General features: G+C 35.1%; 2 protein-coding genes across 7 annotated transcripts; one reads left to right on the top strand and one right to left on the bottom strand.

The window, feature by feature from the left end:
- Window positions 1-1575: 1575 nt before the first annotated feature.
- Window positions 1576-7676, bottom strand: LOC140820290 (uncharacterized). 3 transcript variants are annotated; one of them, XM_073180629.1, is made up of 9 exons: window positions 6523-7676; window positions 4665-4715; window positions 4218-4334; window positions 3943-4016; window positions 3303-3396; window positions 2934-3073; window positions 2306-2668; window positions 2025-2087; window positions 1576-1881 (listed from the first exon to the last, which is right to left on the bottom strand). In XM_073180629.1, the coding sequence occupies exons 3-9, from the start codon at window positions 4270-4272 to the stop codon at window positions 1645-1647; spliced, it is 1026 nt and encodes a 341-aa protein (XP_073036730.1). In that variant the 5' UTR covers window positions 4273-4334; window positions 4665-4715; window positions 6523-7676; the 3' UTR covers window positions 1576-1644. The 3 variants fall into 3 exon arrangements, with proteins under 3 accessions (XP_073036730.1, XP_073036731.1, XP_073036732.1); XM_073180630.1 differs by lacking the exon at window positions 4665-4715; XM_073180631.1 differs by lacking the exons at window positions 4665-4715; window positions 6523-7676 and having other exon boundaries at window positions 3303-3387.
- LOC140820292 (inorganic pyrophosphatase TTM1-like) lies at window positions 4597-20870 on the top strand. 4 transcript variants are annotated; one of them, XR_012115408.1, is made up of 10 exons: window positions 4597-4724; window positions 7704-8333; window positions 8422-8595; window positions 8686-8878; window positions 9250-9304; window positions 19092-19151; window positions 19233-19344; window positions 19546-19667; window positions 19830-20402; window positions 20505-20870. XR_012115408.1 is itself a non-coding variant. In XM_073180635.1 (5 exons), exons 2-4 carry the CDS (start codon window positions 8181-8183, stop codon window positions 8827-8829), a joined length of 471 nt encoding a protein of 156 aa, XP_073036736.1. In that variant the 5' UTR covers window positions 4597-4724; window positions 7704-8180; the 3' UTR covers window positions 8830-8878; window positions 8987-9298. The 4 variants fall into 4 exon arrangements, 2 of the variants coding, with proteins under 2 accessions (XP_073036736.1, XP_073036735.1); XR_012115409.1 differs by lacking the exons at window positions 19092-19151; window positions 19233-19344; window positions 19546-19667; window positions 19830-20402; window positions 20505-20870 and having other exon boundaries at window positions 8686-9051; window positions 9250-9268; XM_073180635.1 differs by lacking the exons at window positions 19092-19151; window positions 19233-19344; window positions 19546-19667; window positions 19830-20402; window positions 20505-20870 and having other exon boundaries at window positions 8987-9298.

Raw genomic sequence — 20870 nt, 5'->3', positions numbered from 1 at the left:
TATAATATTTCATTTTGTTTTCTATTTGATACATACTAACGGTGTTCTCGTGTGAGATATAAACGAACCGAATCGAAAATATGAAAAAAATTCCAAAGTTCGGATTTGAGTCAAATTATATATCTCCGGGCCCGAAAATTTTAATTTTAACGACTCAAATTAGGTTCGAATCAAACTTATATTCGAGTTCGATTCAAAATATTCGAACATGTTCTCAAATCACTTGAAAATGTATATACGTGTTTTAAAAAAAATTCAAAAATAAAATATTAAACCAACTTACGATCATGAACTATCGAACAAAATAATTGTCTTGTGTTGTGATTTATAATCTAATGAGAAATGAATCAATGATTGACACAAAATTTATGCTCCAATTTTTAATTATATACATTATATTTACACTCCAAAAATTTATAATTATACTCCAAATTTAATATTTAATATGTTTTTTTACAAAATTACCCCTACGTAATTATTTCATATTTTTATTAGACTAATATGTCCTTTCATCAATTCTATTCACTTTTCCTATTTTATTTCATTTATTTTATTTAGATCATTACAAACTTTTAATTTTGTTGATTATCTTTTTCTTCCCTTAACATTGGAGAATGATGATATTAATCAAAATTTAGAGTTTTTTTTAGCAACTCCAACAAATATTAAATCACAAAAACTCATGTGAGATGGTCTCACTTGTCAATTTTGTCAGACGAATATTTTATTTGGGTCACACATGAAAAAATATTATTTTTTATGTCAAAAATATTATTTTTATTGTAAATATTCATAGCAAAAACTTGTGTAAGACGGTCTCACGGGTCTTATTTGTGAGACAGATCTCTTATTTGAGTCACCCTTTGAAAAAGTATCGTTTTTTATGCTAAGAGTATTACTTTTTATTGTGAATATGGGTAGTGTTGACCCGTCTCACAGATTATGATCCGTGAGACGGTCTCATGTGAGACTCACTCATATTCATATGACTGACTCGTCTTACGAATAAAAATTTATGAGAATATCTTACAAGATACATACTCATATTAAATCTTCAATGCTAAACTAGCCACGTTTTTGTTTGTTCATATAATGTCCACAAAAATATAAATTCACATGCTATTAAGATTACCGTAATTCTATTATATTCAATTTTTATACATAATTTTTATTAAGTTTAAAATATATTTTTTTTCCAAATGACATGTTAAATTTCTTTTTGTCTTTTTTTTTTTTTCTAGTTGTACACATATTCTAATTACACAAGAAAAATTTATGAGACAATCTCAAAAAATAGATCGATTTCAATCACTCATGAAAAAATATTATTTTTTATACTAAAAATATTACTAATTATTGTAAATATGATAATGGTTGACACGTCTCACCGATCTTTATACATTCTACTTATATACAACAAAAAATGGACATTGGTCTATGTTAAAATATATTTGTGTAATTTGTCAATAAATATGTTTAAAAATTAATTTTTAACAAAACAGAATTCAATTTTTTTTTCATAAATTGCATCGGATTCTCTAAAAATACATTAATGAAATTAAAAAAAAAATGGACGACAGAAGAAACAACAGGAGATAAGCTAATCTTTTCCCTGTTATATCCAATATAACCGAAAGGAAGTCATCAATAACATGAGAGCTTGCATTTCCTAAAACTATTATGTCTGCCAAAACTAGTTGGGGGGGCATCAGGGGGAAGATGAAGATGTTCTTCATTGTACTTGATATCCATGAGACACAGACCATGAGGAGGAACAAACAAGGCGTGCTTCGCGAGTTCTTTTCGGTCACGGGATGCCAAAATCTTGGGAACAATGTCAGGCGAAGCGGCTTCTCTCCCAACTTGAAGCAACAATGCAACCTATGAACGTAGGCGAAAAATGATCATTACCATTCACATGAAAAAACAGAACTTTACATTTGTCGACAGAATCATGATGAATTTCATCCATTAGTTTTGAGAGGGATTTTTAGATAGGAAAATAGGGATGAAAACTCAAATACCATGTTCCGAACTTGTCTATATAGAAAACCAGATCCTTCAACTTCTACTTGAAAAAGAGGTCCCTACAGAAAAGAGAGATTTGTTAAATCCAAAGTTTAGCGACGATTAATAAAATACACATGATTTCATCTTATTGCATAAGTTCATCTGATCTATAAAAACATTTTATGTTATAAAAGATAGAGTCCCAGCTCCAAAGTTATACGAAAAGACGGTAGAATATTGAGCTTCATAATCGTAAAGAAAAAGGGAATGAAATTTTACTCTATTTAAGAAGTACCATTTCATTCACATAAAAACAGAAGATATTCTTCACTGGATTCGGTGTCCTATCGTTGCGTGATGCATTGGAAAATGCAGAGAAGTCGTGGGTTCCCACAAAATGCTTTGCAGCATCCCTCATGGCAGCTGTATTGAGTTTATAAACACTGTGGTAAGCATAGTGCCTGAGAAATGGGTCCATGATGGTGCCATTGTAAATTTTGTAGCCATAAATCTTGCTCTTAACTGAAAAACGAGCATGAAATTCATGCACTGCGGAGCTGATCTCTCTGATTCTGATGTCAGAGGGAAGAATACCATTTAGTGCTCTGTGAATGCTTTCCAAGTTGTCATAGTTGAAAGGCGTAATAAAGTGCGCCACCTAAAATACAAACATTTTTCGTGAAATTTATCTTTTTTCAGTGATTCCACACTCACAAAGATTTGTCAAAGCTTAACATCAATATTTCACATCAACAGTTTCGAAGTTTGGCTTATTTCAAGGAACACTGGATGAGATTGAATGAACCAACATCCTGCGACGTGGTGTAAAGTTAGCCAAATCATAAGAGTGTGTTTCTTGGTAATTAATAATGGGCTTCTGTAATTATGTCAAAACTCATGAATGCCTGTGTAACTAAACATACCTGGCACCAGGCATGAACTCCCGCATCTGTTCGACTCGCACCAACCAACTGAAGTTCTTCCCGTCCTAATTTTGTAGTTCGAGTCAAAGCTTCTTCAACAATACATTGGACCGTTGGCGTCGATTGCTGGTATTGCCACCCTACATACAATCAGCACCCTCAAGTATAATTGCATAGCTAGAATCAACTTAACAGAGTAAAATTCAAAGTTTGTGAACTGCAAAAAGTGATAAATCTTTGATTCCTCCCAGGGAGGAACATGATAAGAATGCAAGTTAGAAAACAATATTGTAACAACCACCAGTATTCAGCAATATTTAGAAAAATATTTTAACCAGAGAGATGAAGAAAACAACACGAGCACAAAACCTGAAAAACGGGTGCCATCATAAGCAATAACCAAGCGCCACTTAAAACCTCTAACTGGTAGCTTTTCCGCATTCTTCCCACCAGTCTGCAAATCCTGCTTGCAAAATATTATTATAACAGCAGAAACAACTAATTGAGCAAACTAATACGCAGCCAGCAATTATAAGAAAAAAACAGAGAGGGCATGGCAAGTGGTAATTTTAATCACCTCCATTGTTTTCTCTAACTGCCCATTTATCCAGTAAAATCATGTTCTAATCTTAATTTTGCATGTATCTGGCAATCTGGAATGGTAACGGAATTCTAAATGTAATTTCAGTCAACACGCTTTAAGGACAGAATCTTTAACTAGCAAGAGGTATAAGGGATTGAACAGGAACTTGAAGTATTCTACTCCTTGAATATCACTATGGGAAGAGAGGGAGCAAATTGCAAATAATGGTGCTAAACTGTGAAATCTTTGCACTTCACATTCAAAATTACCTGTGAAGAGGGCTTAATTTTTCTACACAACTCGAGCTAAGAGTTTCGGAAGCACACCAACAAGCCAGGCCAAATTTGTTCTTCAGCTACTAATCGAGAATACGCTCTATATGCATAAAAACAAATCAAAGAACGTGACTTAAATGTATGCAATCACCTTTAGCCCATGGATACATGACATTGGTACAGGAAACTGAGACAACTTAAATTTCACCAACCTAAGTGAAGAACCTGAAAGAAAAAGATAACGTCAATTGAGCAGCGGTCACATTTGTTTAAAGCTCGATTTCTGTAAACAATGCACTCGGACATATACATAAAAGCATATTTACATACATACATATGCATATATACATATGCACACGTCAACTTACAGACAAGTCTGAAGTCCAATCAATAACCAGAATCTTAAGAATATAGTTAATGGTCTACCCTTGTTTAGTGGGATCCATGGAGAGACAGCAATTGGTGGTAACTGTTGTAGCATCTATCTTATGTAGACTGACTCCTTAACGTCTCACAACAGAAACCAAGTTTAGAAATCTGAAACTAAAACAAAAACGAACTCAGTCATTACAATTATACAGCAGAAGCTGAAATCAGTAAAATGAGAACACTAGAGCCTAAAGGTGGAAGTTCGGATGTCATCCAATAAGAACCACGAACGAAACTGACTTAATGGGTTCGAGCTAAATATAAAACTTAATGGAAGGAAAAATGAAAGAATCACAAAGCAGACCCAAGAATGGAACAGCTCAAATTCCGGACAAAAATCAAATTTCAAGACATTCAAAAATCAATGTTCAATGTAAGGCAATCGGGTTCATGTTCTTTTTCCTTAATCTGGTAAAAGTCAGTGTAATAATAGAGAGACGCTACCTTGGCACGGCGTAGCAGGAGGCTGGCCTTTTATTCATCGGGATGTAACGGCTGCGAGGGGTATGAAATCAAGAATCGAGGGGCAAGATCTTTTATCCATTTATTTATCAGTAAGTAGCATGATGCATACGTAATTTCAATTATATTATAAAAATTAAAATAATATGATTTTTTAAAAAATAATTTGAATCATTTTATTATTTATCTGAGCTTAATTTCTTATTATATTAGACGATTTATAAGAACTTATAAACTTACTTTCAAAATTGTTTCCCAAATTAAAATTCAAGCAGTTGATTTTATGTTATATAATAAATTATAATGAACATAATATATAGAACAAAATGAACTGAAACAAAATTTTATAAAAAAAATTATATATTCAAACACAACGTATAAATCATAATAACCTAAAAATCAACCAAATTATGTATTTTATCAATGTATAAATCATAATCTACAAAAGCAAAGCGTACTAAAGACAAATAATTATCAATTTAAAATCACTATGACTAACTCATAAAAACAATATTAATACAAATGAAATAGTAATATTGATAGTAAAATATAATTCATAATATTTAATTTAACCTCTTAATTTTTTTTTTTTACTTTTTATTTTTACAATTCTATATCATGGATGATAAATTTTATATATCGATTTTTCGTAGAGTAACATTGATGACTATTAATTTTTGTTAAATAAATTTTAAAATAATTAATAAATTAATATATGTAAAGATGACTTTTTTCCGTTATCAATTTTTCATATAATATTTAATTATGTCATATTCCATTTAAAAAAAAATTATTTCATTCTCTATACATATAAATGTGTGGATGATAGAAAAATTTTCCAATTATAAATTTAAAATCACCATGATTAACTCATAAAAAAAATATTAAAACAAATGAAATAGTAATATTGATAGCAAAATATAATTCATAATATTTAATCTAACTTCCAAAAGAATTTTTTTACTTTTTATTTGTACAATTATATATCATGGATAATAAATTCTATATATCGATATTTGGTAGACTAACATTAATGACTATTATTTTCTTGTTAAATAAGTTTTAAAATAATAAATAAATCAATATATGTAAAGAAATGCACATTCAAATAAGAATATATGGTAAATATCAAATAAAATCATTTAATAATTATTAGATATAGATTTTAAACTATTAGTATGATTTTCTAATATGCATCACGTATATTAATTTAACCTCTTAAATTTTTTTTTACTTTTTATTTTTACAATTCTATATATCATGGATAATAAATTCTATATATCGATCTTTCGTAAACTAAGATGACTGTTAATTTCTTGTGAAATAAGTTTTAAAATAATAAATAAATCAATATATGTAAAAAAAACGCGCATTCAAATAAGATTATATGGTAAATATCAAATAAATTCATATAATAATTATTAAATATAGATTTGAAACTATATGATTTTAAACATTAAAATTTGAAATATAACAAAAGGAGTAGACATTCATATATATTTTTGTGATACTATAATTTATTACTTAATTAGAAATTGCAATAAAAATATAATTACAAAATTACAATAAAATCATTGGAAAAACATGCAGAGAGAATTAAAAGGATAAAACATTTAAATGTAGTATAAAGATGAGTTATTTGATAAAATTAATGTAGGAGTTACATTCTAATCTTGAAGTGTGAATAAAAGATTAATTATGTCATTGCACAATTAGAAAACAATACCCTTCATCCACACTTTTATAGGTATATAGATATAGATATTGTTTACTTGAATTTGTTTATATACCCGATACTATTATTATTTATTTTTAAAAGGATAACGGAGAATTTAACCACCTTCGAGTTAGTTCACTTTGCAAGCTCCAACAAACTTCGAACTCGAGTAGACGAATCAACCCATCTTTATCACACAGGCATTCTCGGCCATTTCCTTTACCTGAATTCTAGCAAGCGGTATCAGCTGCAAGCTGCTTAATTTTTTTATCAAAACCCAAAGGCCGCAATCCGCATCAAGATCAGTACTTTCTTGACTTTTTTTCTAAAAAGGTTGGTGATCATTCATGAATTTCCGCCGACTGAAGCATCAAGATGACGCCCGTCTAAGTTTGCATGCGTCAGCTTGCAACCTTCTCATTTTCCTTACCGCCGCCGGCCTTTGATTCGTATCAGCTGATTACTTTGAATTTCAAGAAATGATTTAGGAGTCAGAATTTTTTCTTTTTGGATATTGTTTGAAGTTTAATATGTTGTTTTGGTGTGTTTAGTATTCCATTAATTGAATTTTCAGTTTTATTACTTGTACACTAGTATTATGATTCTTGATTTAATCTCCCTTAACAAGTTTATGATTTTGTGAAAGAAAAAGTTTTATATTGTTGTGGATATAAATAGATAATCGATGTGTCTTATGTCTGATTTTCCGCAAGATATTTGCTTTGAGTAGTCACAGTCTAGGATTGAGGAGAACCGTCCAACTCTAACTAGAATAAGCTAAGCTTATGGGCATTGTCAAAATTAGGACTCGAAATAATTCAGTTTGTTGAGAAGGGTAGTTATATAATAAAATATGGACTTTAATGACTTCGTGATTGGGCCTCGTTTTAAGGAAACGATGAATTGTCATACTTTAAAGCTGTATTTTTTTTGTTGGCGGTGTTTGTACTGATTATGTTCGGCCTGCATTAGGATCCAAGCACAATGGGAAGATAAAGTACTGATATATTTTCAAGTTTGAAAGTGTATTAGTCTGATTTAATTATGCTCAGTTATGTGTTTCTTTATGGATTTGTCTATTAGCACTGTGCAGCATGTGCACTATGGCTGTGGGACGTTACTGCTTGATTCTTGGCCTTTTCGGTGTCTAGATCCTCTCTATTTTTTTGCTTATCTCCATATTCTCACTCTTTTGAAGAACATAGCGTGCATGTGAGATTGTTGATTCAGCTTCACTCTAATTTGGTGCTTTGTACACTGACTCAAAAGTATGATAGCAATTTCTCTACCTTTACTTTCTGTAGTTTGATGTGAAAGGCAGTTCACTTTTCCACTTTTTCACTCTAATTTGGTGCTTTGTACACTCCTTATTCTCATCGCCTCCTTCCTATTATTTGCCATATGTGTTTCTTGTATTTATCTTTAATTTCAAACTCGTGTTTTTACATTGTTGCCTAACTATTAACTGTATTTTATCTTAACTTCAAGTGTTTGGTTTAAACTCCGAAAAATTTATTTAGTAACTTCTACGCCCGCATTGTTATTATAGAAGGGGATATATGCATTGAGTGAAAAATACGGCCTTTTCTAGACCTCCGTGTCTCTTTTACCGCTGGAGTGCACTTTGACCTTGTAAAACGTGTTCTGAGGGATATCCAACGGGCTGGACAAGAACCTGAAGAGATAAATCACCAGATATCAGAAATAGTGTATGTCTTTCCTACAGAATTGTCTCCATGATATATGTAGCTCAATTATTATGCTAAATCTTAGTTTTACTGATGATGCACTACAGGATCTTATGGTATCCTTTGCCGCAGGTATATCCCATGTACAAGGCTTATATTGAGCCAGATCTACGAATAGCTCATATAAAAATCACTATTAAATTTAATCCATTCTCTGGATTTCAGAATCTGATGTATATTTTAAAGGTGAGTCTTCAGCTTCTGGCTACCGTGCAACTAAATATTTTGCAGGTATCTGTAATCTACTTTGAGTTTGATTTTGGTCTTGCTATAGTCAAAAAGGGCAGTTACAGTGGATCAAATTGAGGATGTCTTTTCTGGAGATTATAAAGAAATTACTGAGGAAACTTATGATATTTATCTTCTTCCACCTGGTGAAGATCTTGAGGCATGCCAATCTTATTTGAGAATTAGGAACAGGGATGGCAAATACAATCTCATGTTTGAGGTTTGAATGTTTGAGACTTAAGGTTCCTACTTACATTTATCCTTGTTGCAGGCCTCCTGGGATACTATTTTATAATGTCATTACTTTCAGGAATGGGCCACGGACAGTCCCTTCATTGTATCACCACGAATTACTTTTGAAGTCAGCATACGCCTTCTTGGTGGGCTGCTGACACTGGTGTATACAATAGCTTCCATCCTTAAAAGAAGCAGCCATGTTTTCTCCAATGATTAAATTTGTGTAAGAACTGATTGGCTAGAGCAACTAAATCACAAGTATCCAGGTACGATATCAGTCTAATTGTTTTCTGTGTATTATCTTGTTTAATGTTTTGGTGGTTGACTCCAGGATCAACACAAAGTTAATCTATTTCTGATGTTCTCCCTGCAAGAAGTTTTTTAATGAATTTTTGAATCAGGTCATATGATCTAGCTGGAGTCATGAGTAAGACGGAAGGTTAATGTAAATGGGAAATCAAGCCTAACATTTTCATTTTTATACTTTTAACGATACAAGATTGTCAAAGTGTATTTGTTCTTTTCTTTTGTTTCAGGCAGTTTCCTCTATGATAATATTATGTTATCTCTTAGGTCTCATTCTTGTCTGAGCAGCCCTCGTTTTTTTAACTTCACCCATGACTGATTTTGTACACAGGTGCAAGGAAGAGATCGGTTGTATGTGAAATATGTGGCCGAGGAGTTGGGTTTGGTGTTAGAGTAGATGCCCTACAAGTCAACTGTTGACTAGGGATTTTATTGACTCAAGTGTAATAAACAATCTTTATTTTAATATAATTCATTATTTCATGGTTTGTTAATTCTTTATCTGTATACCCATGTTATCAAACATAGATAAAGACCTTGATCATACTTTAATACAAATGAATCGTAATTCGATGTTGAAACTCGTTTGTAAATACTGTATGATCTAAATTCGTTCCTAGTCGATTCAGCCGCCTAAAACATGGATAAAGGTCGCTTGAGCTTGAGACTAGCATCTGTGATGTTGTGTACTGCGTTTCTTGGTAAGGGCATGGAGATGTCCAAACATGCAGATGGGTAATCATATGATGATTATACCGAACAACCCTCCCTCGAACTTTCCAAGTGGTTATCATTCATCGAGAGGATAAGTCCGTGGTTATGATTGTACACCATTAGTCCTTATGACCCGAGACAACTCTGAGGCTCTATATGCTAGGGCTGTGCTTTGACTCGTTTACCGGCTCCAGGAGAGTCATCAGGTGGCGAGGTTGGGTACAGTCGCGACACATATAGGAGCCAGTGCATTGTAGTCGGGGATTCACCGCTCACCTACGGGTGTGGATATCCTATGTGATCTGATGTAATAATAGTGCATGGAATCTCTGGCCAGAGTATGAGATGTACGTTGGAGAAGGAGTTCTCCAATAGTACACGCGATGCCACTATTATATGTAACACATAGTTATCGAATTAATATGCAACCCTCGATGAACCAATGGTTGCAAATTCGATCGGGATATATGAGATGAAGGGACCGTACTGTACGTTAATCATAATCGACTGGTTCTTGCAGGCACTATCAGTGATACCTAGGGGATCATGGGACGATGCTACTAGACGCTCCTACCATGATCCGATGGGTGCAATCAGAAATGAGTTCTGACATTCTTGATCAAGGTGTTGATGAATAGAATGGGGCTAACTAGGGTAAGCCCGAATAAGAATAAATGTTATTCTGAATCACAAGGAGTTGTGAACCCACGGCTAGCTGTATCCCTGAACCATTGAGGGTCACACAAGTACTGGATTGTTTGTTCCCGTAGAGAGAATAAATTCAAGAAGTTGAATTTATATTATATAGTAAATTCAAGGAGTTGAATTTATGATAAATAAATTTTGAGAGAATAAATTCAAGTAGTTGAATTTATAAAAGTGATAATTTAATTTATTAAACTCAAATGTTGGGTTTATTAAATATTAAATTTTGGAGGTGATAAAAATTCAAATAGTTGAATTTATAATTTAAATAATAAATTCAAATGTTGAATTTATACTGTATTTAATTTATTAAGCTCAAAAGTTGAGTTGATTAATTAATAAATTAAATATGGTGGGTATTATGTTTAATGGGCTTGTAGGAGTACAAGTCCAATATAATAAATAATTAAAGTTTTAATGGGCTTTGATTAAATTAATTAAACTAGTTGGACTAGCTCAATTAATTAAATCAAACCCATTAATGTTAATTATGTAATTAGGGTTTAATTAATTATAAATAATACATATAAAGACAAAACCCTAGCCCACCCACCTCACAACCTCACGTGAGCCTCCATTCAAAAGTGAGAAATTCGGCCACCTTGATTTATGGTTAGGGTTTGAGCCGTCTCTCAATTTTTCTCTCCTATGCAAAAGTTCTTCTAAATTTCTAGTGCAATTTAGAAGAGGAACAAATCTTCTAGTCGTGGACCTAATTAGAAGAATCGAAGAAAGTTCGTAGGGAATCATCAAGAGCTAATCCGTTCATACCGGATCAGTTGGAGCCAAGTGATTTAATTCACAAAGGTATAATTTTCAACTCCCTATGAATGTTTTGTTAAAATCATACGAGCGTCCAAACAAATTTTGATTGTCAAAATAAATAAAAATTTTAAAACTTCCGCTGCGTTTGGGCGTGTAGAAAACCGGATCCAACAGTGGTATCAGAGCCAGGTTTTCTGAATCGTATGATTTAAATTATATTGAATAATTTGTTTCTAACCACACAAGAAAATTTTCAGAAATATTGATGCACCATAAAAATTAAATTTTTCGGAAAAACAAAAAAAAAAAAAAAATTTCGCGATCTGCCCGGAACTGTTCCGGGCAGACCCCGCGCAGGGCTGCGCGCAGGAACGCGCAGCGTGCGCGCGCAGAGCGGCGCAGCGTGCGGAACGTCCGCACGCTGTGCGCCGCCCCGCGCGGCGCACAACGCGGCGCAGCGTGCGGAGCGTCCGCACGCTGCGCGCGGCGTTGCGCGCACCTGTGCGCGCCTGCGCGCACAGGTTGCTGCCACTGCCCGAAACGTTCGGGCAGCGGGCGGGCAGCGGGGGCGACGACCCGGGATCGTCTCGGGAAGCGTGCAAAATTGATGGGCTTGAATTGTTTGGGCCCGGGGTGCAATTTTCTGATTTTTCAAAATTATGGGGAAAATTGATATTTTTGAAATTGATTCAATTTTTATTTTGGAAAATTAATTTTTGGAAAATTAATAATTTTCTTGTAAAATAAATAATTAGAATATGATTTTAATTATTTATGGTAAAAATGAGTTTTATAAGAAATCAATTATTATTGATTTAATTGGAAATTAAATAAAAGAGTTTATTTAATTTATTAAATTCTTTAATAATTGTGGTGGTTAGTGATAAAATTATTAGATATATGATTTATCAATTAATTAAATTGTTTAATTAAATTGATGTTAATATTTGATATTAAATGCATGAAGGATGATCGAGAGCCTTGACCAATGTGTTAGGTGTATGTTAGGATATTTTACTGTTTTTATTCAATTTTATAATATTTGATATTATTAAAGTGGGCCTGGTTTATGGCCCGTTCCCACCCCCATGAGATGTATCCCTTATGTGCCATGGCTATTCAAATGTAATAATTAGAAGTAGTGGGAGATCAAGACTGGAAGATGGTGGGCCCGATGATCAAGATGAAGACATGTAAAATATTGGAAGCTTTTGTAATAAGTTGCATTTGCATCCCTGCATTCACCTAGGTTTGGACCTGGATCCATGTATGGCTCACATGGATCTATTAGTGTTGGCAATCGATCATCCTTATTTATTGTTGAATGTCATATTATGATATATGTGATATATAGTAGTATGCATGTATGTATATTATTATATAATATAGTTGCATGAATCCGGCAAACATACAAACTCGTGGCACGCGATTTTCAAATAAAATGATGAGACAAATTTTTTTAATTAAAATCCCTCATTTTGAATATGATTCAAAATTTATATCAAACCGAATAAGTAAAAATTAAAAGAGTTTAATTTTTCCTTGCCTTCCATCAACCGTGGTTGCATGTTGATCGCTACCCGCGGACAGTGTCTGGCTCATATTATTGGGGAGGCCTGTACGCCGGAAAACTGTGACTTCCACCGGACATATGATGTGAATTGAGTGGAACTCCCATGACTTCGGCTCATATTATTGGGGGAACTCATGGCGACCGTCCACTACAATTCAATATTGATGGGTTGGTTTGACACGTGAAAATAAACGGCGTCATATTATTGGGTCCTTATTAAACGTGAGGCAAAACACGCGGAGGTTGCATAGGGATGCAATTGGACTCTACCTTTTAGAAATTATAATTGGCTGATATTATTCGGGATTATAATTGGCTAATTGGACTCTACGTGCCTACTAAGGAAATACGATTTCCCTTTTTCATCAGAGGGTGGTGGAAATGTCAAAATAGTGGGAGGGTAATTTATAAAATGAAATCCATATTTTATATCTTAGAATTATTTTAAAATTATCAGTAACATTTATCTGTTTTCATTTTCAGTATATATACGATGTCTACTCGTAACCCGCTTTCAATCATTCTCGATCAAAACAAATTGACTGGCCCTAACTATAATGACTGGTTTCGAAATTTAAAGATTGTTCTGAACTCGGAAAAGATTCTGTATGTGCTTGATAAGAAGCCACCGAAGGAAGCACCTTCAAATGCCACTCCGACTAAATTGGCTGAGCTTGAAAAATGGTGGGACCATGACATTCAAGCTAAGAGCTACATGTTGGCTTCTATGTCGAATGAACTGCAGAAGCGGTTCGAGGAGGCTGTGAATGCTGCTGACATTCACTTACATCTGAAAGAATTGTATGCTGTACAAACTCGTTCAGAGAGATATGCTGTTGTTAAAGAACTCATGACTACACGCTTGCGAGATGGGGCTTCGGTCCATGAGCATGGTGTTAGGATGATTGGGCTCATCGAGAAGTTGGTGGGACTCGACTTGGTTATCCCTAGTGAGCTCTCGACTGATATTCTCTTGCTGTCTCTGCCCTCTTCGTTCGATGGATTTGTGGTTAACTTTAATATGAATAAGCTTGAGGCCACCCTTGAAGAGTTGGTCAATATGCTTACTAGTTATGAGGCCACAATCAAAAAGGATAAGCCTGTTTTTCTAGTGGGTTCTTCGTCCGGCACGAAAAAGGGAACCCCATACAAAGGCAAGAAGCGTTCTGCCCCTCCAAAGAAGAACAAGCCTAACAAAAAGCCATACAAGAAACCTAATCCGGGGCCCACAAAGCCTGACAAGTCAGAACAAATCTGTTTCCACTGCAACAAGCCTGGACACTGGAGGCGTAATTGCGCGGAGTATCTTGCCCAGAAGCGTTCTGGCCATGGTATGTTTTATATTGAAGTTAATGTTTCTATTAATTCCTCTTCTTGGGTATTGGATACCGGATGTGATTCTCATCTATGCAATGATTTGCAGGTGATGGGAAGAAGCAAGAGGCTTAGAGATGGTGAGACCTTTCTAAGACTAGGAAATGGAGCAAGGGTTGCTGCTACTGCCATTGGAGACGTTACTTTAATTTTGGACAATAATTTTAAGTTATTTTTGAGAGATGTTTTATTTGTTCCTGAATTGGTTAAAAACATTATTTCTATTTCTATGCTTGATAGGGATGGTTATTCTTGTGTTTTTGCTAAAGGTGTTTGCAATTTATACAAGAATGAATGTTTGATTGGAACTGGAGAATTAACAAATGATCTCTATAACTTAAAATTGAAAGAGATTCCTTTAAACAATGTCCAAGCGCATACGAAAACAACAACAAACAAAAGAGAAATAGAAAATCCAAATCCCGCACAAATGTGGCACGCTAGACTAGGTCATATTTCTCAAAGAAGGATGCACAAGCTAGTGGGAGAAGGCATGTTTGACTTGTCAGACATAAATTCTCTACCTACTTGTGAGTCCTGTCTAAAAGGAAAAATGACTAAGACTCCATTCAATGGAAAAGTAGAACGTGCACATGGTCTATTGGATTTGATCCATACAGACGTTTGTGGCCCGCTAAGTGTTAGCACAAAATTTGGGCATTCCTACTTCATTACCTTTACTGATGACCATTCGAGGTATGGGTATGTTTATTTGATGAAACATAAATCTGAAGCATTTGAAAGGTTCAAAGAGTTCAGATCTGAAGTAGAAAATCAGCTAGAAAGAAGTATTAAGGCACTTCGATCTGATCGAGGTGGAGAATACTTGAGTGCTGAATTTTTGGGTTATCTAAAAGAGAATGGGATTCTCTCACAGTGGACTCCACCAGCAACACCACAATTGAATGGTGTTTCTGAACGTCGTAATCGAACATTGATGGACATGGTTCGATCTATGATGGGATTCACTGAATTGCCTACAATGTTTTGGGGTTTTGCGCTTGAAACTGCGGCAATGTTGTTGAATAATGTCCATACTAAAGCAGTGGATAAAACACCATATGAGATATGGATGGGGAAACCTCCCAAGTATTCTTACTTGAGAATATGAGGATGTCCTGCTTATGTGAAGCAGACAGTGGGAGACAAATTGGATAGTAGATCCACTTTGTGCTACTTTGTAGGATATCCAAAGAATTCTATTGGATATTATTTTTATCATCCTAATAAAGCAAAAGTGTTTGTTTCAAGAAATGCCACCTTTTTGGAAAGGGAGTTTCTATTAGATAGAAAAGGCAAGATGATAGAACTTGAAGAAATTCAAGATACTCCCTCAACTTTAGAAGTTGAACCTAATCCCCTAGAACCAGTAGTTGAAGTACAAGCTCCTAGAAAGTCTGATAGAGTTATTAGACCACCTGCCAGATATACACTTCTTCATGGACAAGGCCATGATGGGCCTTGTGTTGGATGCGATCCAATGAATTTCAAAGAAGCAATATCTGATACTGATTCAACTAAATGGCTTGAAGCCATGCAGTCAGAAATGGACTCTATGTATTCAAACCAAGTCTGGACATTAGTGGATCCACCTGAGGGAATCGTTCCCATAGGATGCAAATGGATCTACAAAAGAAAGCTTGGGGCGGATGGGAAGGTACTGACCTTCAAAGCAAGACTGGTTGCAAAAGGTTATACTCAAAGGCAAGGAATTGACTATGAGGAAACTTTTTCACCAGTAGCTATGTTTAAGTCCATTAGAATACTACTAGCCATAGCAGCATGGTATGACTATGAGATATGGCAAATGGATGTAAAGACTGCATTCCTCAATGGAGACATCAAAGAAGAAATTTATATGTCTCAACCTGAGGGATACACATCAGTAGGAAGTGAGCATAAGGTATGCAAACTTCAGAGATCAATATATGGTCTCAAGCAGGCATCGAGGAGTTGGAACCTCAGATTTGACAGCACTATCAAAGAGTTTGGTTTTGCTAAAAATCCTGAGGAACCATGTGTGTACAAGAAAGTTAGTGGGAGTGCAGTGACATTCCTGGTACTTTATGTTGATGATATCCTGCTCATTGGGAATGATATAGGATTACTGCAATCAACTAAAGTATGGTTAGCCAGTAAATTCTCCATGAAGGACATGGGTGAAGCATCATATGTATTAGGAATACAAATCTATAGAGATAGATCAAAAAGGATGTTGGGGCTCACCCAAGCCACATATATCGATACCATTATAAAACGATTCTCTATGGAAGAGTCCAAGAGAGGATACTTACCAATGTGTCATGGTATTTCTCTATCTAAAGCTATGTGTCCCAAAACTGATGAAGAGATAGAGATGATGACACGTATTCCATATGCGTCAGCCATTGGTAGTATCATGTATGGTATGATATCGACACGTCCTGATGTTGCTTACTCTTTGAGTGTTACAAGCAGATATCAGGCGAACCCTGGTCCAATGCATTGGAAGGCCGTGAAAGATATTCTTAAGTACTTGAGAAGGACTAAGAACTTGTTCATGGTCTATGGGGGTGGAGAATTAAAATTGGAAGGCTACACTGATTCTAGCTTCCAATGTGATGTAGATGATTCGAAATCGACCTCTGGTTTTGTATTCATGCTTAATGGTGCGGCTGTCTCTTGGAAAAGTTCCAAGCAAGACACCGTTGCGGATTCCACCACTGAAGCTGAGTACATTGCTGCATCTGCTGCAGCGAAAGAGGCAGTTTGGATGAGGAATTTTGTCCAAGAGTTGGGCGTTATTCCTAATGGAGTTGATCCAGTCCCGGTGTACTGCGACAACACTGGTGCCGTTGCGCAAGCAAAGGAACCAAGGTCTCATCAGCGATCCAAACATGTACTGAGGAAATTCCACATCATCCGGGAGATTGTGGGAAGGGGAGACATATCAGTCGAAAGAGTCCCCTCTGCAGATAACGTTGCCGATCCACTTACGAAGCCCTTGCCAGGACCATTGTTTGAGAAGCATCGCGAAGCAATGGGATTAAAGTTTATGGGTAGTTGGCTCTAGGGCAAGTGGGAGATTGTTAGAGTAGATGCCCTACAAGTCAACTGTTGACTAGGGATTTTATTGACTCAAGTGTAATAAACAATCTTTATTTTAATATAATTCATTATTTCATGGTTTGTTAATTCTTTATCTGTATACCCATGTTATCAAACATAGATAAAGACCTTGATCATACTTTAATACAAATGAATCGTAATTCGATGTTGAAACTCGTTTGTAAATACTGTATGATCTAAATTCGTTCCTAGTCGATTCAGCCGCCTAAAACATGGATAAAGGTCGCTTGAGCTTGAGACTAGCATCTGTGATGTTGTGTACTGCGTTTCTTGGTAAGGGCATGGAGATGTCCAAACATGCAGATGGGTAATCATATGATGATTATACCGAACAACCCTCCCTCGAACTTTCCAAGTGGTTATCATTCATCGAGAGGATAAGTCCGTGGTTATGATTGTACACCATTAGTCCTTATGACCCGAGACAACTCTGAGGCTCTATATGCTAGGGCTGTGCTTTGACTCGTTTACCGGCTCCAGGAGAGTCATCAGGTGGCGAGGTTGGGTACAGTCGCGACACATATAGGAGCCAGTGCATTGTAGTCGGGGATTCACCGCTCACCTACGGGTGTGGATATCCTATGTGATCTGATGTAATAATAGTGCATGGAATCTCTGGCCAGAGTATGAGATGTACGTTGGAGAAGGAGTTCTCCAATAGTACACGCGATGCCACTATTATATGTAACACATAGTTATCGAATTAATATGCAACCCTCGATGAACCAATGGTTGCAAATTCGATCGGGATATATGAGATGAAGGGACCGTACTGTACGTTAATCATAATCGACTGGTTCTTGCAGGCACTATCAGTGATACCTAGGGGATCATGGGACGATGCTACTAGACGCTCCTACCATGATCCGATGGGTGCAATCAGAAATGAGTTCTGACATTCTTGATCAAGGTGTTGATGAATAGAATGGGGCTAACTAGGGTAAGCCCGAATAAGAATAAATGTTATTCTGAATCACAAGGAGTTGTGAACCCACGGCTAGCTGTATCCCTGAACCATTGAGGGTCACACAAGTACTGGATTGTTTGTTCCCGTAGAGAGAATAAATTCAAGAAGTTGAATTTATATTATATAGTAAATTCAAGGAGTTGAATTTATGATAAATAAATTTTGAGAGAATAAATTCAAGTAGTTGAATTTATAAAAGTGATAATTTAATTTATTAAACTCAAATGTTGGGTTTATTAAATATTAAATTTTGGAGGTGATAAAAATTCAAATAGTTGAATTTATAATTTAAATAATAAATTCAAATGTTGAATTTATACTGTATTTAATTTATTAAGCTCAAAAGTTGAGTTGATTAATTAATAAATTAAATATGGTGGGTATTATGTTTAATGGGCTTGTAGGAGTACAAGTCCAATATAATAAATAATTAAAGTTTTAATGGGCTTTGATTAAATTAATTAAACTAGTTGGACTAGCTCAATTAATTAAATCAAACCCATTAATGTTAATTATGTAATTAGGGTTTAATTAATTATAAATAATACATATAAAGACAAAACCCTAGCCCACCCACCTCACAACCTCACGTGAGCCTCCATTCAAAAGTGAGAAATTCGGCCACCTTGATTTATGGTTAGGGTTTGAGCCGTCTCTCAATTTTTCTCTCCTATGCAAAAGTTCTTCTAAATTTCTAGTGCAATTTAGAAGAGGAACAAATCTTCTAGTCGTGGACCTAATTAGAAGAATCGAAGAAAGTTCGTAGGGAATCATCAAGAGCTAATCCGTTCATACCGGATCAGTTGGAGCCAAGTGATTTAATTCACAAAGGTATAATTTTCAACTCCCTATGAATGTTTTGTTAAAATCATACGAGCGTCCAAACAAATTTTGATTGTCAAAATAAATAAAAATTTTAAAACTTCCGCTGCGTTTGGGCGTGTAGAAAACCGGATCCAACATTTGGATGGTTCATTTGTTCCACGCACTTACATAGAACAAATTCAATTGGAAAAATGACGTTATGGTTCGACCCCATAGAAATTGTCATGATTGTTCATGTTTATTTCATCCATCGGAATCTTTAATCTTATTTCAAACTTCACAGGCACTACCTGATTATTTGAAGACAAAGCTCAGTATAGATAATGATTTGGATTCCAGTCCTAAAGAAGCTCTATCCTAGCCTCTGGAGACAGGAGAGCGAAGTTCCTCAATCGGTATGCTGCTTTTTGCCATTAGCCTCTTGTAGTAAATAGAAAATTATGACAGATGAAGATAGTTCTTACTTCTTGTCTCATTACCCAATTTGGTGATCGTTTTCTCATTTAGTCTTTTCATATTTTTTTCATGTCCCTAATATTATGGTGCCGATTTCTTGAGGAGATCAATATGTAATTTATTTTTGTCCTTTTTGGCAGTGGCATCCCACACTCATACTCTACACAGCGTGATAAAAGTACACCAAAGCTGACAAAACTTGCTGTACAGTAGGAGGTATGATGGAAGAACCCCAGATTCACTAGCAGCCCTTGCTAATCAGGTCACCTCACAGGCATATATTTGGTTAACAGTGCTCTTTAATGTTTTATGTCATTAGATTTCTGTATCTCCTCGTCTTACATGTTAAGGTTTTATTAGAATGGAGATTATGGTGATGATTAAAACAATTTAGTATCATGACAATAAACCTTCCAATTTTCAGGGAATCATCAATCAGTTATCTGACCAAATTTCAAAACTGAATCAGTGAATGGATGAGTTTACATCACGAATTGAAGAGCTGGATTCAAAATTCTCTGCAAGGAAGTGTCTGCTAGTCTACAAAATTTGGTGATTTGGGCTAAAGCTTGCAATGCCTCCGTGCCCACTTCTCTTTTTGTTTCTGGCACAGACAATGTCTCATCGACTGGTTCATGATATCTACCCAATTCCTTATCATCTTCCCAGTTGGCAAAAGAGTCTCCTTTCATGGAAGAGGTAATTTTATTACCCCAAATCTCCTAAATATAGATAAAACCTCTGCTGAGAGGGCAAAAACTCAAAAAGACGAAACAAGAAAAGAACGGACCATGTTAGTGTTGGTTCTTTTACAGGTTCTTTTTGAGAGATGTCATAGAAAACATTTCAGGATATGAAGGGTTTGTTTGACCATGAGCACGTGAGTTAGAGTTGGGAAATAAGACTTTGAGATGGAGATTCTTTCTGCATTTATGAATATTTGAAAATACCATGTTTTTTTATTGTTTTTCAAGATCTTGATCTTTTAGATGAGTTGGTATAAACTTTTTAATTTTCTGTTTAGTTTTGATCTTGGTAAATTGTTTGTTGTTTCATTTGTTTCCATCGACTTTCTTAGACAACTGTTATCTGGGAACAGATTTTACTCGTTGCTCGCGGAGAGCGCGAAATCATGCTTCAGATAGACAATCTTAGTAATCTCATGCATGAGTATTTCGGGGAAAGATCTCATCAAAGACGAACAAGTTTAGCCCGGCGGTGTGACAGACATGGAAGTATTCATCGGCATTCCTTTTCTTGTTTCTTTGGCAATTGGCGTCATCGAACTCCTACTGCGCTAAAAAATAATGTGCATTCCGCTCCTGAACAATTGTATTGTGTGCATATTTGTGCTAGAGCTTGATACAAGTGATTTTGAGTAATTTGAGCTTCTGAAATTATATTTTGGGAGCATGAGAGCATCTATCAAAATTTGAGTTCGGTTGTATATAGATTTGGGGATGAT

Source organism: Primulina eburnea, chromosome 18, assembly GCF_022965805.1.
Source record: "Primulina eburnea isolate SZY01 chromosome 18, ASM2296580v1, whole genome shotgun sequence".
NCBI lineage: Eukaryota > Viridiplantae > Streptophyta > Magnoliopsida > Lamiales > Gesneriaceae > Primulina > Primulina eburnea.
This window is presented reverse-complemented; position numbering and strand designations above follow the sequence as displayed.

Coding starts and splice junctions, on each gene's coding strand:
- LOC140820290 (XM_073180629.1), bottom strand. CDS start 4,272: ATGCTACAACAGTTACCACCAATTGCTGTCTCTCCATGGATCCCACTA. Junction 3,074..3,302: donor TGATGGCACCCGTTTTTCAG/GTTTTGTGCTCG, acceptor GATTGTATGTAG/GGTGGCAATACCAGCAATCG. Junction 1,882..2,024: donor ATAGACAAGTTCGGAACATG/GTATTTGAGTTT, acceptor CTACGTTCATAG/GTTGCATTGTTGCTTCAAGT.
- LOC140820292 (XM_073180635.1), top strand. CDS start 8,181: ATGATGCACTACAGGATCTTATGGTATCCTTTGCCGCAGGTATATCCC. Junction 8,334..8,421: donor ATCTGATGTATATTTTAAAG/GTGAGTCTTCAG, acceptor GTCTTGCTATAG/TCAAAAAGGGCAGTTACAGT. Junction 8,596..8,685: donor AATACAATCTCATGTTTGAG/GTTTGAATGTTT, acceptor CATTACTTTCAG/GAATGGGCCACGGACAGTCC.